The sequence below is a fragment of the Manis pentadactyla genome, chromosome 5 (genome assembly GCF_030020395.1).
Source record: "Manis pentadactyla isolate mManPen7 chromosome 5, mManPen7.hap1, whole genome shotgun sequence".
Taxonomy (NCBI): Eukaryota; Metazoa; Chordata; class Mammalia; order Pholidota; family Manidae; genus Manis; species Manis pentadactyla.
The window spans coordinates 35,196,518-35,217,073 of record NC_080023.1 but is presented as its reverse complement, the minus strand read 5'-3'; the positions used below and the strand labels follow the sequence as shown (position 1 = coordinate 35,217,073).

The window sequence follows — 20,556 nt, the reverse complement described above, 5'->3', positions numbered from 1 at the left end:
ACCTCAGTCAAAGATGTTTCTACCTGAAAGTGTGGATTAAACTTGGCTTCCTCATTTGAAAGACTTGTATAAAATATTTTCAAAAGCACTTATTAGTTAATTCAACTATTAATAATTTAATAGCAACTAATTAAACCACAAAGTTAACTAAATAAAAACAATAAGCTTTGCTGATTACGGTAAGAGTAAATATTGTTAAGAATGGCCAATCTGTTACTTTTAAATATGGCTTCTGACCATTTGTTTCTATTAGGGTAAAGCTAAAGTAGAGATTTAGTTTAAAAGTCCATTATTTTCTTTAGCAGGGAAATAAAAACAGATAGAATGGAAAAGCAAAGTTTATTCATTCTTATGTCACCCTACACGAAAATAATCATCTCACATTTTATTTAGAACAGTGATTTTCAAAGTATGGTCCAAGGATCACTGGAGTCCTGAGACCTTTTCAGGGGGACTCCAAGGTCAAAACTACTTTTTATAATAACACTATGTTATCTGCCTCTTTATTTTATGCTGACTTTTCCTCTGATGGCATAAAAGCAACGGTGGATAAAACTGCTGGCACCTTTGCACAGTTCAAGGTGCGGGCACCAAACTATCATGGTAGTCATGTTCATTACCGGCTTAGACACTCAGTTAAAAAAAAAAAAAAAGCCAGTTTCACTTTAAAATGTCCTTCAGGAAATAGTAAAAAGTACTGATTCATTAAACCTCAACCCTTGAGTACTTAAAGAAAATATTCTGTGACAAAATGGGAAGTATGTATAAAGCTTTCCTGCTTCATACTTTCTGATGCCACAAGGAAAAGCACCTCTGCAATTGCTTGATTTAATGAGCTGAATCAGATACTTTTTATCTGAACATCATTTTTACTCAAAATAACTAACAAACTATGGTTATTCAAATTTGGGTATTCGGCAATCTTAAAAAATGAACAAAATCTGTTACTTCAAGGAAAACGACTGTGTTTGTTGCTAATGATAAAATTAATTCTCAACTAAATATTAGAATGTTGGAAAACTCATATCCATCACCATGAGCCTGATGGCTTCCCAACACTTAGAAATGTATCACCATTTGAAAGGTGTGCATGTATTCAGTGCGTCAAAATTTTCCAAATGACCAATTCACAACATTAACAGAATCATGTATGGGTTAAAAGATCTATTCAGAGTACAATGCAGAAAATTAATCATACCCAAAAAGAGGTCTGGCCTTTGCTCTTGGCTTCTGGAAGGTGATCTCTAGGCCCTTGGGAAGTCCTGCCTTTGCTTATCTTTGACCACAGAGTATCTGTTCTACCTCCAGAAGGGGTTGGAGACTAAAAGTGTTAGCTCTTCCTGGGAGGTGCTGAATATGAAAGGTCATCCACTCAAGCAATCACCTATAGAGCCCCTATAAAATCTCCCGACAGCAAGGCTTAGTAGAACTTAATTGGTTTGCGATACTCCATGCAAACTGTCACATATCCTTGCCAGGAAGGTAACAGCATCTATGACTCCATGGTGAGAGAACAACTGAGCTCCATGTTTGGAACTCTGTCCTATGCACCTCTTCCCTTGGCTAGTTTTAATCTGTACCCTTTCATTGTAATAAACTATTAGTGAGTATAACAGCATTCAGTAAATTCTGTGAATCCTTGTGAATTATCAAACTAGAGGGTTTCTTCGGAACCCCTAGTGTTAGAAACAAGGGCAATCTTGTGGACTGTGCCCCAGACTTCACAGACAGTAGATGGAAAGTTCATTGATATGGTTTCAGATTCCACATCACAATTAAGCTTTAAGAGACTACCAGTTGCCAGGTTTTAGTGTAACATCTAAAGAGATCATCATAGTTATCTGAAAAAGCTGTAAGAATAGTCATGAAGGCTTCTGCCTTTTCTTCATATTCTTCAACTAAAACAATATATGACAACAAACTGATGGCAGAAGATGGGAATCTAGGTGTCTTAGATTTTTACAAAACTTTGAAACAATAACATTCTTTTCACTGCTTTTTTGTTTTGGAAAATACAGCTATTTCTCATTAAAATGTCAGTGGTATTAACATTTATTAGGTTATGTTTTTTAAAATGAATAAATACATTTATGTTTCTCAGTTTTAATTTATGATTTTGTAAATACCAATAAATATAACTCAAATAAATAAAAATTATTAAGGATCCAAAAAGCTTTTAAGAATGTGAAGAGTCCTACGACCAAAATATTTGAGAATTATTCATCTAGAAACTTTGAAAATCATGCCTGATAAAGATGGTAAACATCTTTTTAAACATTAACAAAATCATCTTATTTGAAGTGCTTCTATTAATATCATCAGATATTTAGATTCTAAAAGAAACGATAGAGTAATGATAGAAATGTTTCCCTTCATTTTTTTTTGTTTCCCTTCAATTTTTAACAAAACTAAAGAATGGTCAACATCAACTAAAGAATATGCATTACCTTCAAGCTAAATATGTTAAAGATCATTTGCAAGTTTTATTCCATTGCAAACAAATAGCACTCAAATGTCATTTCAAAACTGTCTGAGAGCACTGAGACATTAGAAAGGCAGTCTGATCAGGTATTTCAGTAAAAAAATAGTAGGTTGTAATGATAACCAACTGAACAGAAAATATAAAATAATGTTAGGTGAACTAAAGAAAGATGTATGTGTGCGTTTAAGGTCAAAATCTTTTTTTTTTTTAACTTTTGAACAGTCTCAAGTTTCCTTTTCACCTTTCTCTAAAAATTTTCAAAATGCTGCTTATTAAAAAAACTAAGCAAGCAATACAGAATAGTAGTTTAAAGTACAGAAATTAGAACTGAACAGCAAAAGTTCAGATCCTAATTCCCTTACTTCTTTGAGTAAATAATCCAACTTTTCTAACCCAGTCATTTTTCACACACATAACTACCAATACATGATGAGGTTATTAAAATGACACATGACGCAATTGGCACAGTGTCTGACACACAGTCAGTACTCAAAAAAACAGCTCAGATTATTATATCATTAGCTGAGTATTTCTTACTTTCAGTTCTCTCTCAAGTCTATCTACTTCGGCCCCTAAAGTATCAATAATATTTTCTCCATGTTTAAGCATAAACGTCTCTAGTTCTTCAGGAGTTTTCACTTCTTGAATTTCCTATAAAGAAAATGAAAGCAGAAAAACAAAATAAAAATTTTAAAAACTAATACTGGTACACTGATTTCCGTAAAAAAACTTATAACAAACACCGTTAAGTTTAATAAAGAATGAGAAACTTTCAAGCCACAGGCAATGGACCACCTATTTTTGAAAAAATTTTATTCAAGAGAAAATTGAGTAGAATGTTCCACAGAGACAGCATTATAAAATTAGTGGGGGGAAAAAATAGACTATCAATAAATAGTGCCAGGGCAATTATTTTTCTTAGATAATAAAAAAAAAATTAAATCCCTACCTAGGATCATTAAACAAACGAACAACTCTAGGCAGATTAAAAAACTAAGGATAAAAAATAAACCTTAAAATTTTTAGAGAAAGAAAGTATTTTTACGATAATGGTATAACAATTTCTCAAACGAGATTAAAAGCACAGAGAAGAAGAAAACAAACTTGACATAAAATTAAAACTACATTAAATCTTCTGTACAACAAAAAACAGTAAATCACAAACTAGAAAAAATATTTGCATATACATATCTGAGGATGGACTAGTGACCAGTATATTAAAAATAAAATGTTTACAAATTTGTCGTAATAGTAGAAATTAACTAAACAAACAAAGAAGCAAGTAGAGGAAATCCCAATGGTCAATAAATTCCAATCCTTACTAATAACCTCACAAGGAAAATATAAATTAAATCACCAAAATTCACATAATGACAAAAATTTCAAAACTATTAAAAGTCTTACAAGAATATGAAGTAGAACTTTTAATACATTGATGGTGGCAGTTAAACTGACATTCTTTGGAGAACAATTTGTCAATATATAGGGAAGCTGAAAATATATGTTCATCCAATGGCCAGCCTATTTCAAATCTAGCTACATACTGTACTCAAGAAATTCTTGCCAGTGGGTACAAAAAAGCATGTTGTGACACTGTTTCTAATAGTTTAACATTGGAAATGATATAAATGTCAATTGGAAACTGAATAAATACACTACAGCATACTCATAAGATAAAATACTATATAGCAATGAAAAATAAATTACTTAGAGGTATGTATTTTAATATATATCTTAATGTGGAAGAATCTCAAAAATATGCTGTTAAGTAAATTATATAGGGAATCATACAGCATGATGTCATTTACATCGTTTTCAAACATCCCCAAATTTAATATATATTATGCCAAGATAATTATGTTGAAAAGTAAAAAAACCTGAATGGAAATGACAAGAACTAAATTCAAGATAATCATTAGTTCTAGGGAAGTAGAGAAGAGAATGGGATCTAGAAGAAGAAAACAAGAGCTTGAACTGTTTTTTGGAATAACTTATTTCTTAAGATCTTAAGCAAATACAGTGCAATAAAATGTCAATATTTGACAAAATCAAGTGGTAACCTCTATGCCGTTCATTAAATTATCCTGTGTAAATTCTCCTTTAAACTATTCTTAATTAAAAAACAGGGTTCTGGAATTAGAGAGATCCAAATTTATATCTTATTCCATATTATGGCTCTGTAATTTTAGGTAAGTTATTTAATCTTTCTGTGTCTCAATTTGTCTATATATAAAAATGAGAATATTTCTTTACCTCACAGGGTTGTTGAGAGTAAATTAGATAACATAGATAAAATGCCTGGCATACAACAAGCACTCAATAATAAATTTGCTCTTCTGCTGTCTCCTCCAACCTACTCCACTGTAAATAAAGACCCTGTTTTTGTCAAATTTTGGAACCCTAAGAAGTTGAAAGTTGAAGTGACTTAAGACCTGTAAAAGAAAAAACTTTATCTTATTTACTTAAAAAGAAATTTTTCTAAACCTTGGCCATCTAAGATAACAATAAATACATAAACTTACTTGTAGCATTTGGTCAAAATCTTGTTTTTCCAAATATGATCTTGTAACAACTCTTCCATCAAAATCTACTTCTGCCTTAAATCTTACTTTCCCTAATCCAAGATCTGTGGCTTTAACATCATGAATTGCCCTGAAATTAAAAACAATGCATTCAAGTTTATATACACACACATACACATGTACACATTTTAATGGCACAAACTCTAGAATTCTTGTTTTTTCCCACCAGTGATGAAAATGGAAGAGGATGGCTATGAGAGTGTTCACCATTAAGGGCCACCTATCAATTTCTAAATTAAGTGTCCATTTAGCTTTTCTTGCATAATGCCATATAAAGGTGTAAAGTTAACAAATATTTATCTTATGGTAATTTGTAAATACATGAATTATATAGCTGTGGATTAAAAAAAGCAATTCTAAACTGACTTTCTACAACACTGTCATTTTATCTCATAACCCTTTTTTGCTTTTTTTTAAGAGCTTCTCTAAAAGTCTTCATACAACTCTGTGAAGTACTCTTATTAGAATGAGGTTAATAATAACTACTTAATGAGACTAATGTGAGAACTAATGAGCCAACACATATATAAAATGTTTAATATAGTACCAACTACATGTCAGGCATTTAATGAAAGGTGCTCATATGAGCAACTTTCATTAAATGCCTGTCATGTAGTATGCCATCTTTACTTTTCAGATAATAAAACAGACCCAGAGGGGCACAAGTGACTTGCCTAAAATAATTCAGCTAGTCACCAGCTGAGCTAGGACTCACCCCAGATCTTTAGATACCTAAACCCAATTGTCTTTCCATTATACCATCCTGCTCCCAGATGCTCAGCATAACTGCTTTTCATCCCTCCTGCCCTCACTGTCAGGAATCAATCTTCCCTAGAAAACTGTTGAGAAATTCTGTTCTTTCCATGGTAATCAGTATAACACCTGTTCTTTACAGGATATATAAAAAAATAAAAAGCACTCTGACTTCTGGAGACACAGAGAGCTACTGGGAAAACAAGCCTAAATGAGACTCCAAGTAGTCCTAAAACATTTGACCCTAATTTCTGAGCGATTTTGAGCAAGTTATTAAATACTGAGTCTAAAATTCTGTACATATAAATAACAAAGCATATTTATCAACTATCCAGGGTGGAAGTAAGAATTAATGATTTCATAATTACAAAGTCATATATGCCCAAATTTAGACAAACTCTTCCCAGATTGGCACCAGGCAATATAATTTATTCAATTAAAAAAAAATTATCTACCTCAGTCCTAAGAAAATGTTTTAAAATTTCGTTATTTGGCTAATACTTAAATAGCAGTTCATGAAAATATTGTATTTTTCCCTTATGTTCTTATACATAACTGTAGTTTGTCATAGCTCCCAATGATCCCCACCTTCTACAGTCAAGCCCTTGTACAATCCTTGAACTTGGGCTAGACCTAGTGACTTGCTCCTAACCAACAGAATATGGCAAAGTGATGAGATACATTTCCAATGACATTTCCAATTAGACAACTCATCTATGACTTTTATCTTTTCACACTTACTATCTATTGCCTTCTCAACTTGCATGCTTGATTAAGCAAGCTGCCGAGCTGGAAAGGCTCATGCGATAAGAAGTTAAATCCTGTCAACAATTATGTGAATAAGCTTAGAAGCAGATCCTTCTCCAGGACATGACTATAATTTCAGCCAACACCTTGACTGCAGTCTGTGAGAAACCCTGAGGTAGAGGATCCAGGTAAACTGTGCCCAGACTCCTGACCCACAGAAACTGTGAGGTAATAAAGGCTGTTTTAAAAGTTTTGGGTTAATTTTTCACATAGCAATGGATATCTGTTATGCTGTTTAAATAACTACAGACTTTAGTAACTGACTCTCAATAATGGATATAACTAGGCAAGAAGATTAACAGGGAAATGGAAGGCTTGAACACTATAAACCAACTAAACCTAAGAGACATCTACACCACACTCCACCAACAGCAGAATACACATTCTTATCAAGTACATGCGCAACATTATCTAAGACCACTAACTAGTCCATAAAACAAACCTCAGTAAGTTTAAAGGTTCAGAAATAATACAAACAATGTTCTCCAAATTTGGGAAACTCACAAATATGTGGAAATTAACCAACACCCTCCTACATAGCCAGTGGCCAAAGGTGAAATCAGAAAATACTTTGAATGAATGAAAACGAAGAGACAACATTTCAAAATTTATAGAATGCAGCAAAAACAGTAGTTACAGGGAAATTTATAACTGTAAAATCCTATATTAAAAAAGAAGCTAGGTATCAAATCAAAAACTTAACCTACCACCATAAGACACTGGAAAAAGAGCAAACTAAACTTAAAGCATGCAGAAGGAAGGAAATAGTATAGGTTAGAGCTGAATCATGAACTAGAGAAAAGAAAAACAACAGAAAATCAATCCATCCAAAAGATGGTTCTCTGAAAAGATCAACAAATGACAAACCTTTAGCTAGACTGGCCAAGGAAAATAAAAGACTCAAATTACTAGAATCAAAAATGGAAGAGGAGGTACTACTACTAACACTAAAGAAATAAAAAGGATTACAAAGGAATACTATGAACAGTTGTATGCCGACAAATTAGAAAATTTAGAAAGAGTGGACAAATTCCTAGAAAGCACAAACTATTAAAATGGACACAAAAGAAGTAGACAATCTGAACAGACCTATCACAATAAGTAACCAAAAAGTTACCCAAACAGAAAATCCTATGGCCAGATAGCATCACTGCTGAATTCTACCAAATATTAAAAAAGAAATAACAGTTCTTCAAACTTTCCCCTCCCCCCCTAAAAAAAGAGATGAAGGAACACTTCCCAGCTTCTATATAGTAATAATTTAATACCAAAATCAGACATATATATCATCAAGGAAAGGATTATCTCACACTTTGTTTCTAAGCCTAGTATTGATTCTAATTAAGCTCTACTTTTGATCTTGATTTGACTAGGTAACTACTTTCTGAGACTAAACATACAGGGCTTAAGACTATAAACCTAGTAATCACTTATTTGTTTTACTGTTTCAGATATACAGGTCATTCTTAAAAGATTTAACTTAAAGATTTTAATTATTAACACAAAAGAAAAATACATTCTTTTATTTAACATATATATATATATACACATACACATATGTGTAGCTAGTAGAAAATTGGGACTTTCAAATAGCTGTTCCTTCCATTTCACTCTGAAACCACACTACTGCTGAATTTCACTAAAAAGTACTTTTAGAACTCTCTATCTCTTCTGATTATCTCCTAAGTCTTCAGTTCTTTATTCTTATATCATTTAAAAGATAAAGATTAGAAGGGAAAACATTTAAAATAACCTAAATAAGAAGTCTATTTTCAAAAGGAGTATAAATTATATTCAATTTGGTGATCACTTCCCTGCAGTCTGTGAGAAATAAAAATTCCCTTAAATTTAATATATTCAGTTTGTAATTACAATACAAATATAAGGCAAATATAAATATGAAGGTTCTGCAACAGAAGTTTCATATTACAGAGGCAAATTCTGAAAACTTCTGTCTCATATTATCTAACTGTTCCTTTTTCTAACAATGAATGACATACAGAACTTAAAAGGAAATTTAGAGTTTCTGAAATGCTTTCATTTGCTTTCTTGGAAGGCTGCAATTCTGGAAAATAACAGATTAAAAAGTACTGAAGGCTAAAGATCCACAACCTCGTCTGAAAGTATTTATAAACCAAGCACTTCTTTTCCTTAGTATGTTTTTGTAAACCTCAACAACATCGTTGGAATAAGCTGACCTTACTGATGGGTCACTCTCCAGGAGTTCAGTAAGCCGCTGTACTTGCTCTGGCTGGATGGATCGCCCTAAAAGTGCTTCGGTGTTAGTGTAGATGAGGAATGCTGAGACCACGCCTAATAAGGTGCCCACACCCAATGAACCAAGGCTGTCATACAGTGGATTACCTAAATAAAGCACACAAGAAGTCAGTAAATTAACATTTTCTATCATTTCAATGAGCTTCAGTGAGCAAAGAACCAGAATTAGTAAATCAAGGGACTTCAAATTCATTCCTAATTCCTTTAATGAGTTTCTCCTAATAGTTTTATTATACTAAAAAATGGGGATGCTATAATTTGATTCATACTACACAGGAGGATTATGTGGTTCAATTATTTAAGATGTGCTGCTTGTATCTGATTATTATTTGGGTGAGGGTTCAGAGCATTTTCAGATTAGAGACATCATATACATATTAATATAATAAAGGGTCCATTTAAAAAATATATATCAGTAGCACTTTTCCTAACCCAGGTTAAGTGGGACAAAATAATCATGAGATCAAAAGCTGAAAGAAATCATCATTTTTTGTGTCTTATTCTTACCAAGGTTCTGTGAGAGAATTAAGCCATACAAAAAATTACATGGGTCAGAAAAATTGTATTTTCTCATTCAACCAAGGATGATACATAGCTAGTACCATTCTAGATACAAAGAAGGGAAGTTAATTCATTGTATGTTATAAATACCTTATACTTTGAGAACCAGTGGTTCTCAAAGTGTAGTCCCTTGACCAATAGAAAGATGCACTCTGTTGGTCAATCCCAGCAACCCAAAGCGGGAGGGAGAGGAACAGAGTGGGAAATGGATAAGCACTCAGGAACTCTGCACACCTGGCCCTGGAGATCTGTCCAAGATTTACCAGAAACAGGAAGGGTGCCAGTGGGGTGAGGGTTAGATGGCACTCTCTTGGCAGGAAAAGGGCAGGTAAACTACACTTCCCTAGCCCTCCTGCAGTCCAACTGAAGAAATGCTCCATCCCCCTCCATGGCAACTCAGGCCGAGGTGCTTCCCTGTGCATCTGCCAACATGCCCAACCCACTCAGCCCAGCCAGGCAGCTGTCAGACTTTGATGCCTGGCAGGCAAAGGGAGACTCTGCTGCCTAGCAGGCAGAGGGAGGCTTTTCCAGCTTTCCTGGCACTCTCTCAGCCTAACTGGGGAGGTGCCTGTAGGAGCCAGCTCCAAATGCTCCTTGGTCCTTGCTGGCTGCCCGGCCCCATGCTGTGCTCCCTGCACACCCTCCCTGCTGACCCCACTGGTCCAGCAGCTCTGCAATCCCTGCAGGGCAGGCAGAGGGTGACCCCACCCACAACTACCCCAGCAGAAAGATGATGGCCTTCAACAGCAACTGCAGCTACACTGCAAAGGAGAACCAGGCACAGGTAAGCAGAGTCCTGAGCTTCTGGGCACCACAGGATGACTTCTGCATATAGCCATTACTCTCTAGACCAGGAGGCATGGTTGACCTATCTAATACAAAGGAAGAAACAAAAAACACTGACAAAATGAGGAGGCAGAGTAATGTGTTATAAAGAAAACTATAGGATAGGACACCAGAAAGAGGACTAAGTGAAACAGATCACCAATCTTCTTGATAAAGATTTCAACATTCATAAACATGCTCACTGATCTGTGGAAAAATACTGATGATCTCACGGAGGACTTCAACAAAAAGACAGAAGAACTGAAAAAGGGCCACTCAGAGCTGAAGATACAGTAACTGAAGTGAAAAATGCAATGGAGTGAATGAATAATAGTTTCTGCAAGTAGAGGAGAAAATCAATGAGATGGAAATCAGAGAACAGGAAAACAACAAAGCTGAGAAAGAGAGAGAAGAATCTCCAGAAAGGAGAGGATGCTAAGAAAGTTGTGTGACAACTCCAAATGAAGGAATATTCACATAATAGGGGTACCAAAAGAAGAGACAAAGGGATAGAAAGTCTCTTTGAGGAAGTAATTGTTGGAAACCTCCCCAATCTGGAGAAGAAAATAAGCACTAAGGTCATGCAAGGGTAGAGAGCCTCTAACAAAGGAAGCCCAGGAAGACACCAAGACATAAAATAATTAAAATGACAAAGATTAAGAAGGAAAGGTATTGAAAGCGGCCAGAGAGAGGCAAAATATTACTTATAAGGGAAACCCCATCAGGTTATCAGCATACCTCTCAGCAAAAACTTTACAGGCCAGAAGGGAGTGGACAGAAATATTTAATGTATTGAAACAAGAGGACCTTCAATGAAGAATCCTCTACCCAGCAGGGTTATCATTCAGAATTGAAGGAGAGATTAAAATTTTCCCAGATAAGCAAAAGTTAAAATAATTCACCATAACCAGCCTTATAGGCTATGTTGAAGGGACTTCTAAAGATGGAAATGTTCTTAAGCCAAAGTATTTCTCATAAGTGAGAAAGAACTCATGGTAAAACTAGTAGCCCAATTACTCACTAAGCAAGTATGAAGTTAAAAAAATAAGAAAAAGAAAAAGCCCCAAAAGTAGTAAAATCAACTATATACAAAATCAGTCAAGGGATATACAAGAAATGAAAATTATGACATTCAAAAAAGGGTAGAGGAGTAAGAAGAATAAAAAAGAAGTACTTTAGACTGCATTTTAAATAGAGCAACCATCAATATAGACTGTTATATATTTAGGAAACTATCTAGAAGCCTTATGGTAGCAATAAGCCTAAGTAAGGCCTGTAATAGATTGAAAAAAAATTTTTTTTAAGAAATCCAATCACAACACTAAAGAGAATCATCAAATAACAAGTATATAAGAGAGAAACTACAAAAACAACCAGAAAACAATTAATAAAATGGCAATAAATACATACTTATCAATAACTACTTTAAGTATAAATGGACTGAATGCAGCAATCAAAAGACAAAGGGTGGCAGAATGGATAAAGAAACACAGACCTGTCTATATGCTGCTTACAAGAGACTCCTTTCATACCTGAAAACATATATGGACTTAAAGTATAGGGTGAAAAAAGCTAGAGTAGCAGTTCTTGCATCAGACAAAATAGATTTCAAAACAAAGAAAGTAACAAGAGACAAAGAAGGACATTACATAATGTAAAAGATATCAGTCCAAAAAGAGGACACAGCCATTATAAATATCTATGCATGCAACATAGGAGCACCAAAATATGTAAAACAAATCTAACTGAACTAAAGGGAGAAATAGACTGCAAATCAATCACATTAGGGGACTTCAACACACTAGTTACATCAATGGGCAGATCGACCAGAAAGAAAATAAATAAGGAAACAGAAGTACTGAACAACCCACTAGATCAGATGGACTTAACAAACATATACAGAACAATCCACCCCAAAGCAGCAGGATACACATTTTTCTCAAGTATACATGGAACATTCTCCAGAATAAATATTAGGACACAAAAAGAGCCTCAACAAATTGAAAAAACTAAAATTGTATCAATCATCTTTTGTAGATGGCAATGGTATAAAACTAGAAATAAATTACATGAAAAACAAAAAAAACCTGACAAACATATAGAAGCTAAATAACATGCTAATAAATAATTAATGGATCAATGAACAAGCAAAGAAGAAATCAAGTAATACATGGAGATAGATGAAAACAAAAATACAACAGTAAAAATATATGGGATGTCACAAAAGCAGTTCTAAGACAGAGGTATATAGCAATACAGGCCTACCTCAAGAAATAAGAACAATCTCAAACAGTCTAAACTCACAATTAAAGAAACTAGAAAAAGAACAAAGTTAGTAGCAGAAGGGACATAATAAAGATCAGAGCAGCAATAAATACAAGAAGTAAAAAAAAAAATCAATGAAACCAAGAGCTGGTTCTTTGAGAAGATAAATAAAATAGACAAACCCTTAGCCAGAAAAAGAGGGGCACAAACAAAATCAGAAACGAAAAAGGAAGAGTTACAACTGACATCTTAGAAATACAAAGAATTACACGAGAATTTGATGAAAAATTATATGCCAATAAATTGGACAACTTAGAAGAAATGGAAAAATTCCTAGAAAAATACATCTTCCCTAGACTGACCCAGGAAGAAACAGAAAATCTGAACAGACCAATTACCAGAAATGAAATTGAAGTGGTAATCAAAAAACTCCCAACAAACAAAATACAAGGTCCAGATGGCTTCACAGATGAATTCTACCAAATATTTAAAGTAGAGCTAATGCTGATCTGTCTTAAAGTATTCCAAAAAGGAGAAGAGGGATACTTCCAAACACATTCTATGAGGCCAGCATCACTCTAATACCAAAACAAGGCAAAACACTACAAGGAAAATTATAAACCAGGAACTTTGATGAATACAGATACACAAACCTTCAACAAAATATTAGCAAACCGAATTTAAAAATATATCGAAAGGATCATCCACCACGACCAAATGAGATTTATTCCAGGGATGCAAGGACAGCACAGTATTTGTAAATCAACCAATGTGATACTGACTGAAAAAGGATAAAAGCCATATGATCTTCTCAATAGATGCTGAAAAAGCATTTGACAAAACTCAACATCCATTCATGATAAAAACTAAACAAAAATGGGTATAGAGGGAATATGCCTCAACATAATAAAGGCCATATATGACAAGCCCACAGCCATTCCCATACTCAATGGCAAAAACCTGAAAGCCTTTCCTCTAAGATCAGGAATAAGGCAAGGATGCCCACTCTCACCACTTTTATTCAACATGGTACCAGAAGTCCTAGCCAAGGCAATCAGACAAGATAAGAGAGATAAAAGGCATCCAAATTGGTAAAGAAGAAGTAAAAGTGTCACTATGTGCAGATGACATGATACTATATATAAAAAAACCCTAAAGACTCCACCAAAAACTATTAGAACTAGTAACTGGATTCAGCAAAGTTGCAGGACACAAAATTAATACACAGAAATGTTACATTCCTATCTACTTACAACAAACTAACAGAAAGAGAAATTAGGAAAACAATTCCATCAAAAAGAATAAATACCTAGGAATAAACCTAACCAACAAGGTGAAAGACCTTTACTCTGAAAACCTGTAAGACACTCATGAGAGAAATTAAAGAAGACACAAATAAATGAAAATCTCTCCCATGGTCATGGATAGAAATAATTAAAATTGTCAAAAAGACCATCCTGCCCAAAGAAATTTACAGATTCGATGCAATCTCTATCAAAATACCAATGGCATTTTTCAAAGACTAGAACAAATAGTTCTAAAATTCATATGGAACCACTGAAGACCCTGAAGAGTCAAAGCAATCCTGAGGAAGAAGAACAAAGCTGGGGATATTACACTCTTCATCTTCAAGCTCTACTCTGAAGTTACGGTAATAAAAGCTGGTACTGGCAGAAGAACAGACTCATATCTCAATGGAACAGAATAGAGAGCCCAGATATAAACCCCATGAACATATGGTCAATTAATATATAATAAAGGAGCAATGGATATAAAATGGGGAAAAGACAGCTTCTTCAGTAACTGTTGTTGGGAAAACTGGGCAGCTACATGCAAGACAATGGAAGTGGATTACTGTCTAACTCCATATACAAAAGCAAACTCAAAATGGATCAAAGAACTGGATGTAAGACATGAACTCATAAAACTCAAAAGAAAACATAGGCAAAAATCTCTTGAACATAAATATGAGCAATTTTTTCCTGGAAACATCTCAGACAAAGGAAACAAAATAAGAAATGAACAAGTGGGACTACATCAAACCAAAAAGCTTCTGCACAGCAAAGAACACCATTAGAAGAACAAAAAGGCAACCTATAGTGTGACTGAATATATTGGTAAATGATTTATGGGTAACGATTTTGGTAAGGATTTAACATACAAAATATATAAAGAACTCATACAATTCACCACCAAAAATTCACATAACCCAATTAAAAAATGGGCAGAGGACCTGAACAGACATTTCTCCAAAGAAGAAATACAGATGGCCAACAGGCACATGAAAAGATGTTCCACATCACTAATCATCAGGGAAATGCGAATTAAAACAACGAGATATCACCTCACACCAGTCAGAATGGCCATTATCCAAGAGACAAGAAATAACAGGTGTTGGAGAGGATGTGGAGAAATGGGAACACTCCTACACTGTTGGTAGGAATGTAAATTGGCACAACAGCTCTGGAAAGCAGTATGGAGGTTCCTCAAAAAACTTAAAATTGAAATACCACATGACCCAGTAATTCCACTTCTAGGAATACCCAAAGAAAATAAAAGCCTTGATTCAAAAAGATATATGCACCCCTATGTTTATCACCACATTATAAACAATAGCCAAGATATGGAAGCAATCTATGTGTGTATCAATAGATGAATGGATAAAGAAGATGTGGTGCATATAAGCAATGGAATATTATTCATCCACACACACACACGAAAAGAAATCCTGTCATTTGCAATAACGTGGATGGACCTAGAGGGTATTATGCCAAGTGAAATAAGCCAGCAAAGAAAGACAAATACCATATGATTTCATTATTTGTGAAATATAAAAACAAAGCAAAACAAAATGAACAAAATAGCAGTAGACTCAGATGCTGAGAAGTAACTGGTGGTTACCATGCAGGAGGGATTGGGATGGGTGGGTGGGAAGGTGGGGGATAAAGGCCTCAAAAAATTTTAATCATAATATAAGCTGGTCGTGGGGATGGTAGTGTAACATGGAAAATATAGCCAACGATCCATAACATCTTTCTATGATGACAGATAGTGACTGCACTAGTTGGGCTGAAGACTTAATGTAACTGTTGAACCACCATGTTGTATATTTGAAAGTAAGATATCAACTATACCTTAATTTAAAAAAAATATATATATATATATGTATAAATTATCTTATAAAAAATCAAAGGAATATTAGTTGGAAAATATTTTATATACTTCTTGGTATGTTATTTAATTTAAATGACTTAACTTAATTAAATAAAACAATGTGAAACACTCAAATAAAAAAATTTTGTTTGATTTGACTGGTTTATATTACATAAAAGAATCAACTGAGAATTGTCTTTTTCATCAAGTCACACTTTTCTTGAGCCTAAAATTTTGCTAAGTAATTATTTGTCTAAAAAATATCTAACATAGTAAGGGCAACCAGAAAAACAAGTAAAATATTTTGGCTCATAGTGAATATCAGAGAATACTGAGAATACATATTTCAGACTATTTTAAGAAACACTACAGAACTATATACAAAAGCCCATCACCTAAAATTATTTTAAATATACAAGGATGCAAGGACAAATGGGTAGGAATGAAAGGAGTTCCATTCCAACAGACTTCCATCCTCAGCAATTGAGTCTTTTCATAATAAGTGGTTCTTTTGTTTTAGAAAATGAAAGTGATTTTTCTGTCTTCTCATTCACTTGTACTGTACTGACCTCAAAACATTCAATTAGCTACCAAAATGAGGATGGACACATTTTGAGAGTCAAGGAAACAGGAAAGCAACAGCAGTTATTATTGGTAGTAATAGTGGGGAAAATAACAAATGAACAAGAGCCACACTATATATTTATTTAAAACTCTAATTCTAGATAAATATATTTATTTATATAGATAAATTCTTCATATATTATCTTAGACTGTTAGGTCACTATGACAAATAACTAGGACAAAACCTCTCAAAGCAGTTGCATAATTTGTAAGTCACAGCTAGAAGGGTTACAGAAATAATCTATTAACAGCCTTTTTTATTTCTAACTAAGAGAAATTTCTAACTCAGAGAAATCTGGACACTTTCACTATCTTATTTGTCTTATACAAATAGTGTGGAATTAGCTTTTAACAATTTCTTGGTTTAAAATTATTCAATAATATAAATGAAATTCCCACATATTAGAGAATTATTTAAGTAGTAAAAATAATCAACTGTAATTCAAGAAATATTTACCTGTTATAGACGTAAGGCCCATACAAGTGGCTGCTATTATCACTCCCAGGACTGCTGCAGTATCCTCCAATAATATGACATTTGTACTAGGATCACGACTTTCCATTACTTCATCATCAATGTAGAGACAAGAAAGAAATGTTCTGAAATCCTAACTTTATACAATCAGGTAACAGTTTAAAAAATATCTCTTTAAAATTAAGATATAAATTAAGATTAAAAAATGTATCCTCATGTTAAAAATGTATTAAATGTCATAATTTAAAAATGTATCCTTATTTTAAAAACCCTGTTCAATTTCTTGATTTAAATATTAACAATCACTGATGTTTAAAGTCAAATTACTTTCTCGAGTTACATAAGCATATATAGAAATAATGTAGTTCACTTACATTAAATCCAGATATAAAAAGTATTCACATTCAATTACACTACATTTGCCTTTTTAAAAGAGCTGATGTAACTGTAAAAGCCACATTGGGAAGATACTAAAAAATACTTTGTACATATCTGTAAGGAACAAAGCAACAGTACTAGGCAATTTCAGGCAAATGAAGGAGATGAAATAATACACCTGGTTCCTAAAATACGTACCATACTTGTAAAATGACATTCCCTTCGCCCGAGCACTCCTACGAAGTTCATTTACAGCAACAAGAAGTGTTGCTGAAAGAAAAGCATTCATATCAGTAAGGAAGAAACTGCATTCCTCCAAACTTTAAAGATGGCATCTGAAAAGTTATATAGGTACAACACTTTAATGCCAAGGTTGTCAATAAGGAAAAGTTATGTATTACCTAATCATTATCAAGACCTCAATATATCATTATACAATAAATCCCATATATCTAAACCATAATAATTTAAATATCATTACCACAACAACAACCTTAATTTCTTGGACAGATACTAGTTTTGGCGGACACCATACTAAGCACAATCACTTTTGACCTTCCAGCCTTTTGAGACAGGTGGTGTTATCACGATTTTACAGACTGTCAAAGATGAAGGAAACACTATACTCAGAAAATGACAGTTTTTCAGAAGTAAACACACTACAAATAGAGCATGAATTAGGCAGTTTCATACATATTAACACTTCTCTCATAATACTGCTATAGTGAAAACTTTCAGAAATTTTGAAATATTTGTATTGCAAAAAGGAACAGCTTCATCTGACTGATAGTACTAAATGGCCATTTAAAAAAATTCAGTATATAGTTATGTTTTTATACTCCACTTCAAATGTTCTGAGCATTATGACATGATACTCAAAACAAAAAATAGCTTTTGTACTTTTCCCTTGCCCTCATCCATTACAGGAACAACCATAGAATATTATACAAATAATTTACCCCTTCAAGTAGACAAACCTTAAATTTCTATTTCCACAGTTTTTCTTTAATAAGCAGAATTTAGCAGTCTATGAAAATGGACTGCTGAAAATATATTACTAACTTAAGAATAAAGATACTGTGATGGTACATACCTCCTTCGGATACCAATGATCCTGCTAAAATACAATATGCCTAGAAAATAATTATGAAAATAAGGAATGAGTTAGTATTTCATTAAAGAATCAGAATGGTTCAGGAATAAAATTTATAATGTTTAAAATGAAACATAAATTCAAATCCTAGCCAGGTAAGAATCTTGATGGGAAATAGCTCAAATGAAAGAGTAATAGATGGTATCTCCATAAAACCAAAAGTTAAAAATCTGATGGCCATCTCTTTAAAAAAATTTTTTAATTGAAATTATATACAGTATTATATTGGTTTAAGATGAACAACTTAGTGATTCATCAATTATATACATATTAAATGCTCACCCTGTTACCATGTCAACAAAGATGTTATAACATGAGCTATAATCTCTATGGTATACTTCCATCCCTATGCTATATTTGCTTGAGTACACTAAATCATTTTATAATTTTGAAGTTTGCACCTCTTTATCGTCACCTACTTTACCCGCGCACAACCATGATAAACAATCATCCACTCTCTGTGTTTATGAGTCTATTTCCATTTTATTTGTCTTGTTTTTCAGATTCTACATTAACTGAAACCATACAGTATTCCTCTTTCCCTGACTGACTTATTTCACTTAACATAATGCCCTCTAGGTCCATCCATGTTGTCACAAATGGCAAGATTTCATTCTTTCTTATGGCTGAATAATATTCCATTGTATATATATACCATGTCTTCTGACCATCTCATTTTTTTAATACCTGGAAGAGTAATTTAGATACATACTGTATAGAATTATTTACTATGACCTAAGTTAAATGAATTATCTAAAAAATGGTAGAATTACTTAACTAGTATAGAAAAATTTTGAAGTTCAAAATGAACACAAACAATTGAAATCTGGGGTTGTGAATATCAGACAGAGTAAAATCCGCACTCATACATAAGTAACTTCTGGACATTGAAAACCCAGTACCAATCCTGATTCATAAAAATAAGTAGTTATAAACAGTAATCAATTTTTTCTTTTTTTGGGCAACACTACTTTCCTTTCAGTAGTAGGACACTCCTGAATTAAATAAAGATACCAAGAAAATTTTTAATTCAAGGTATATGAAAAGAGTTAACCTAGCAACACAAATTTTAAAAACACAAAATTTAAATGATATTCAAACCAAACATCTATAGAATATTTAACATTACCTTCTTGGAACCCTAGGCTTCCCTAAAATAGAAGCTTGAAAATTTTGAATCCAGTCCAACACTCATAATTCTGTTAGGGAAATTTTGAGATTTCCCAAGGCTATGTGATAGCAGAATTAGAACTAGAATACAGGCTTTCCATTCTCCATTCTAGGCACTTTCTACTGAATCTTACTGCCAATCTGAAGCATAATTAAAATAGTAGCTGCACTTCCCACAAATTCTTTTTAATACTTGTATCTCCTTCCTGGAAGGTTTTAAGACACACTTATCACCCAATAAAGGGAGAAAGCATTTATCAGTGAAGGATTCCAAGATAATACCTAATAAACACAAGTTAGTCTATGGTATGTTGAATTACTAACAAAGAGTAGTAGTCTAATGAAACCCCATTTATTATGAAAATATAAAAGAGCTTCTTAGAAGCTTTAAAACTTATACACAATCAAAATTTAATTACTCAATCCCAATTTCCACAGTCATTGACCTCTTTGCCTTTATAAAGTAATATTTTACAAATCAGATGAATGCTAGGAGAATGAGGTATCACAAAGTGGCCAAACCTTTCCAGAATATAATATGCTTGCTCATTTTAATTATATGAAATGTATTACGTTAAGAAATTAGTCAACAAAAACTGTAGGAAAAATCTGGTTAAACAGGCTTGTTACTGTGTAGGTATATAGGTGTAACAAGAAATTAAAATGATATTAATTCTGGTTGGGAACAAAATAGGTTACAAGTACCCACCACATTCCAAAATGAGGTGCTATGTCATCTATTCAGGCCTTGCATAAAGGACAGCCCAAGCCTGGTTTTCCAACTCCTAGCTCTACACCCACTGGCCCATAAGAGGAGTTGAGATTAATAAGGTTAAAAGAGAAGATTTCTTTGCAGAAAGTTATTGAGTTGTTGAGTTTGCTCAAAAAGCTGGATTTGTGTCTCAAGATCGTGTGAACTGTGTCTAATGCACATCTGAAACATAAGTTTCTAGTCAAGGCTACTGATACTGGCTATTTCAGCAGAGTAGATGATTGTGTTAGGGGGAAAAAATTGCACTCTGAGAGAGAGTATGTTAAAGATGTCTGTTTA

The 20,556-nt window shown here is 33.4% G+C and overlaps 1 protein-coding gene across 3 annotated transcripts in view; it reads right to left on the bottom strand.

Moving 5' to 3' along the window:
- SLC30A9 (solute carrier family 30 member 9) overlaps window positions 1–20,556 on the bottom strand; it is a 115,524-nt gene that overhangs the window by 6,531 nt on the left and 88,437 nt on the right. For 2 of the 3 annotated variants that reach the window (XM_057502181.1, XM_057502180.1), the window contains 6 exons: window positions 18,276–18,315; window positions 17,381–17,452; window positions 16,787–16,894; window positions 8,823–8,988; window positions 5,005–5,134; window positions 3,020–3,133 (listed from right to left, as the gene is read on the bottom strand). In XM_057502181.1, coding sequence (XP_057358164.1) covers window positions 3,020–3,133; window positions 5,005–5,134; window positions 8,823–8,988; window positions 16,787–16,894; window positions 17,381–17,452; window positions 18,276–18,315 — 630 coding nt within the window. The remainder of the gene's footprint in view (window positions 1–3,019; window positions 3,134–5,004; window positions 5,135–8,822; window positions 8,989–16,786; window positions 16,895–17,380; window positions 17,453–18,275; window positions 18,316–20,556) is intronic. The other variant, XM_057502182.1, reaches the window with a different exon arrangement.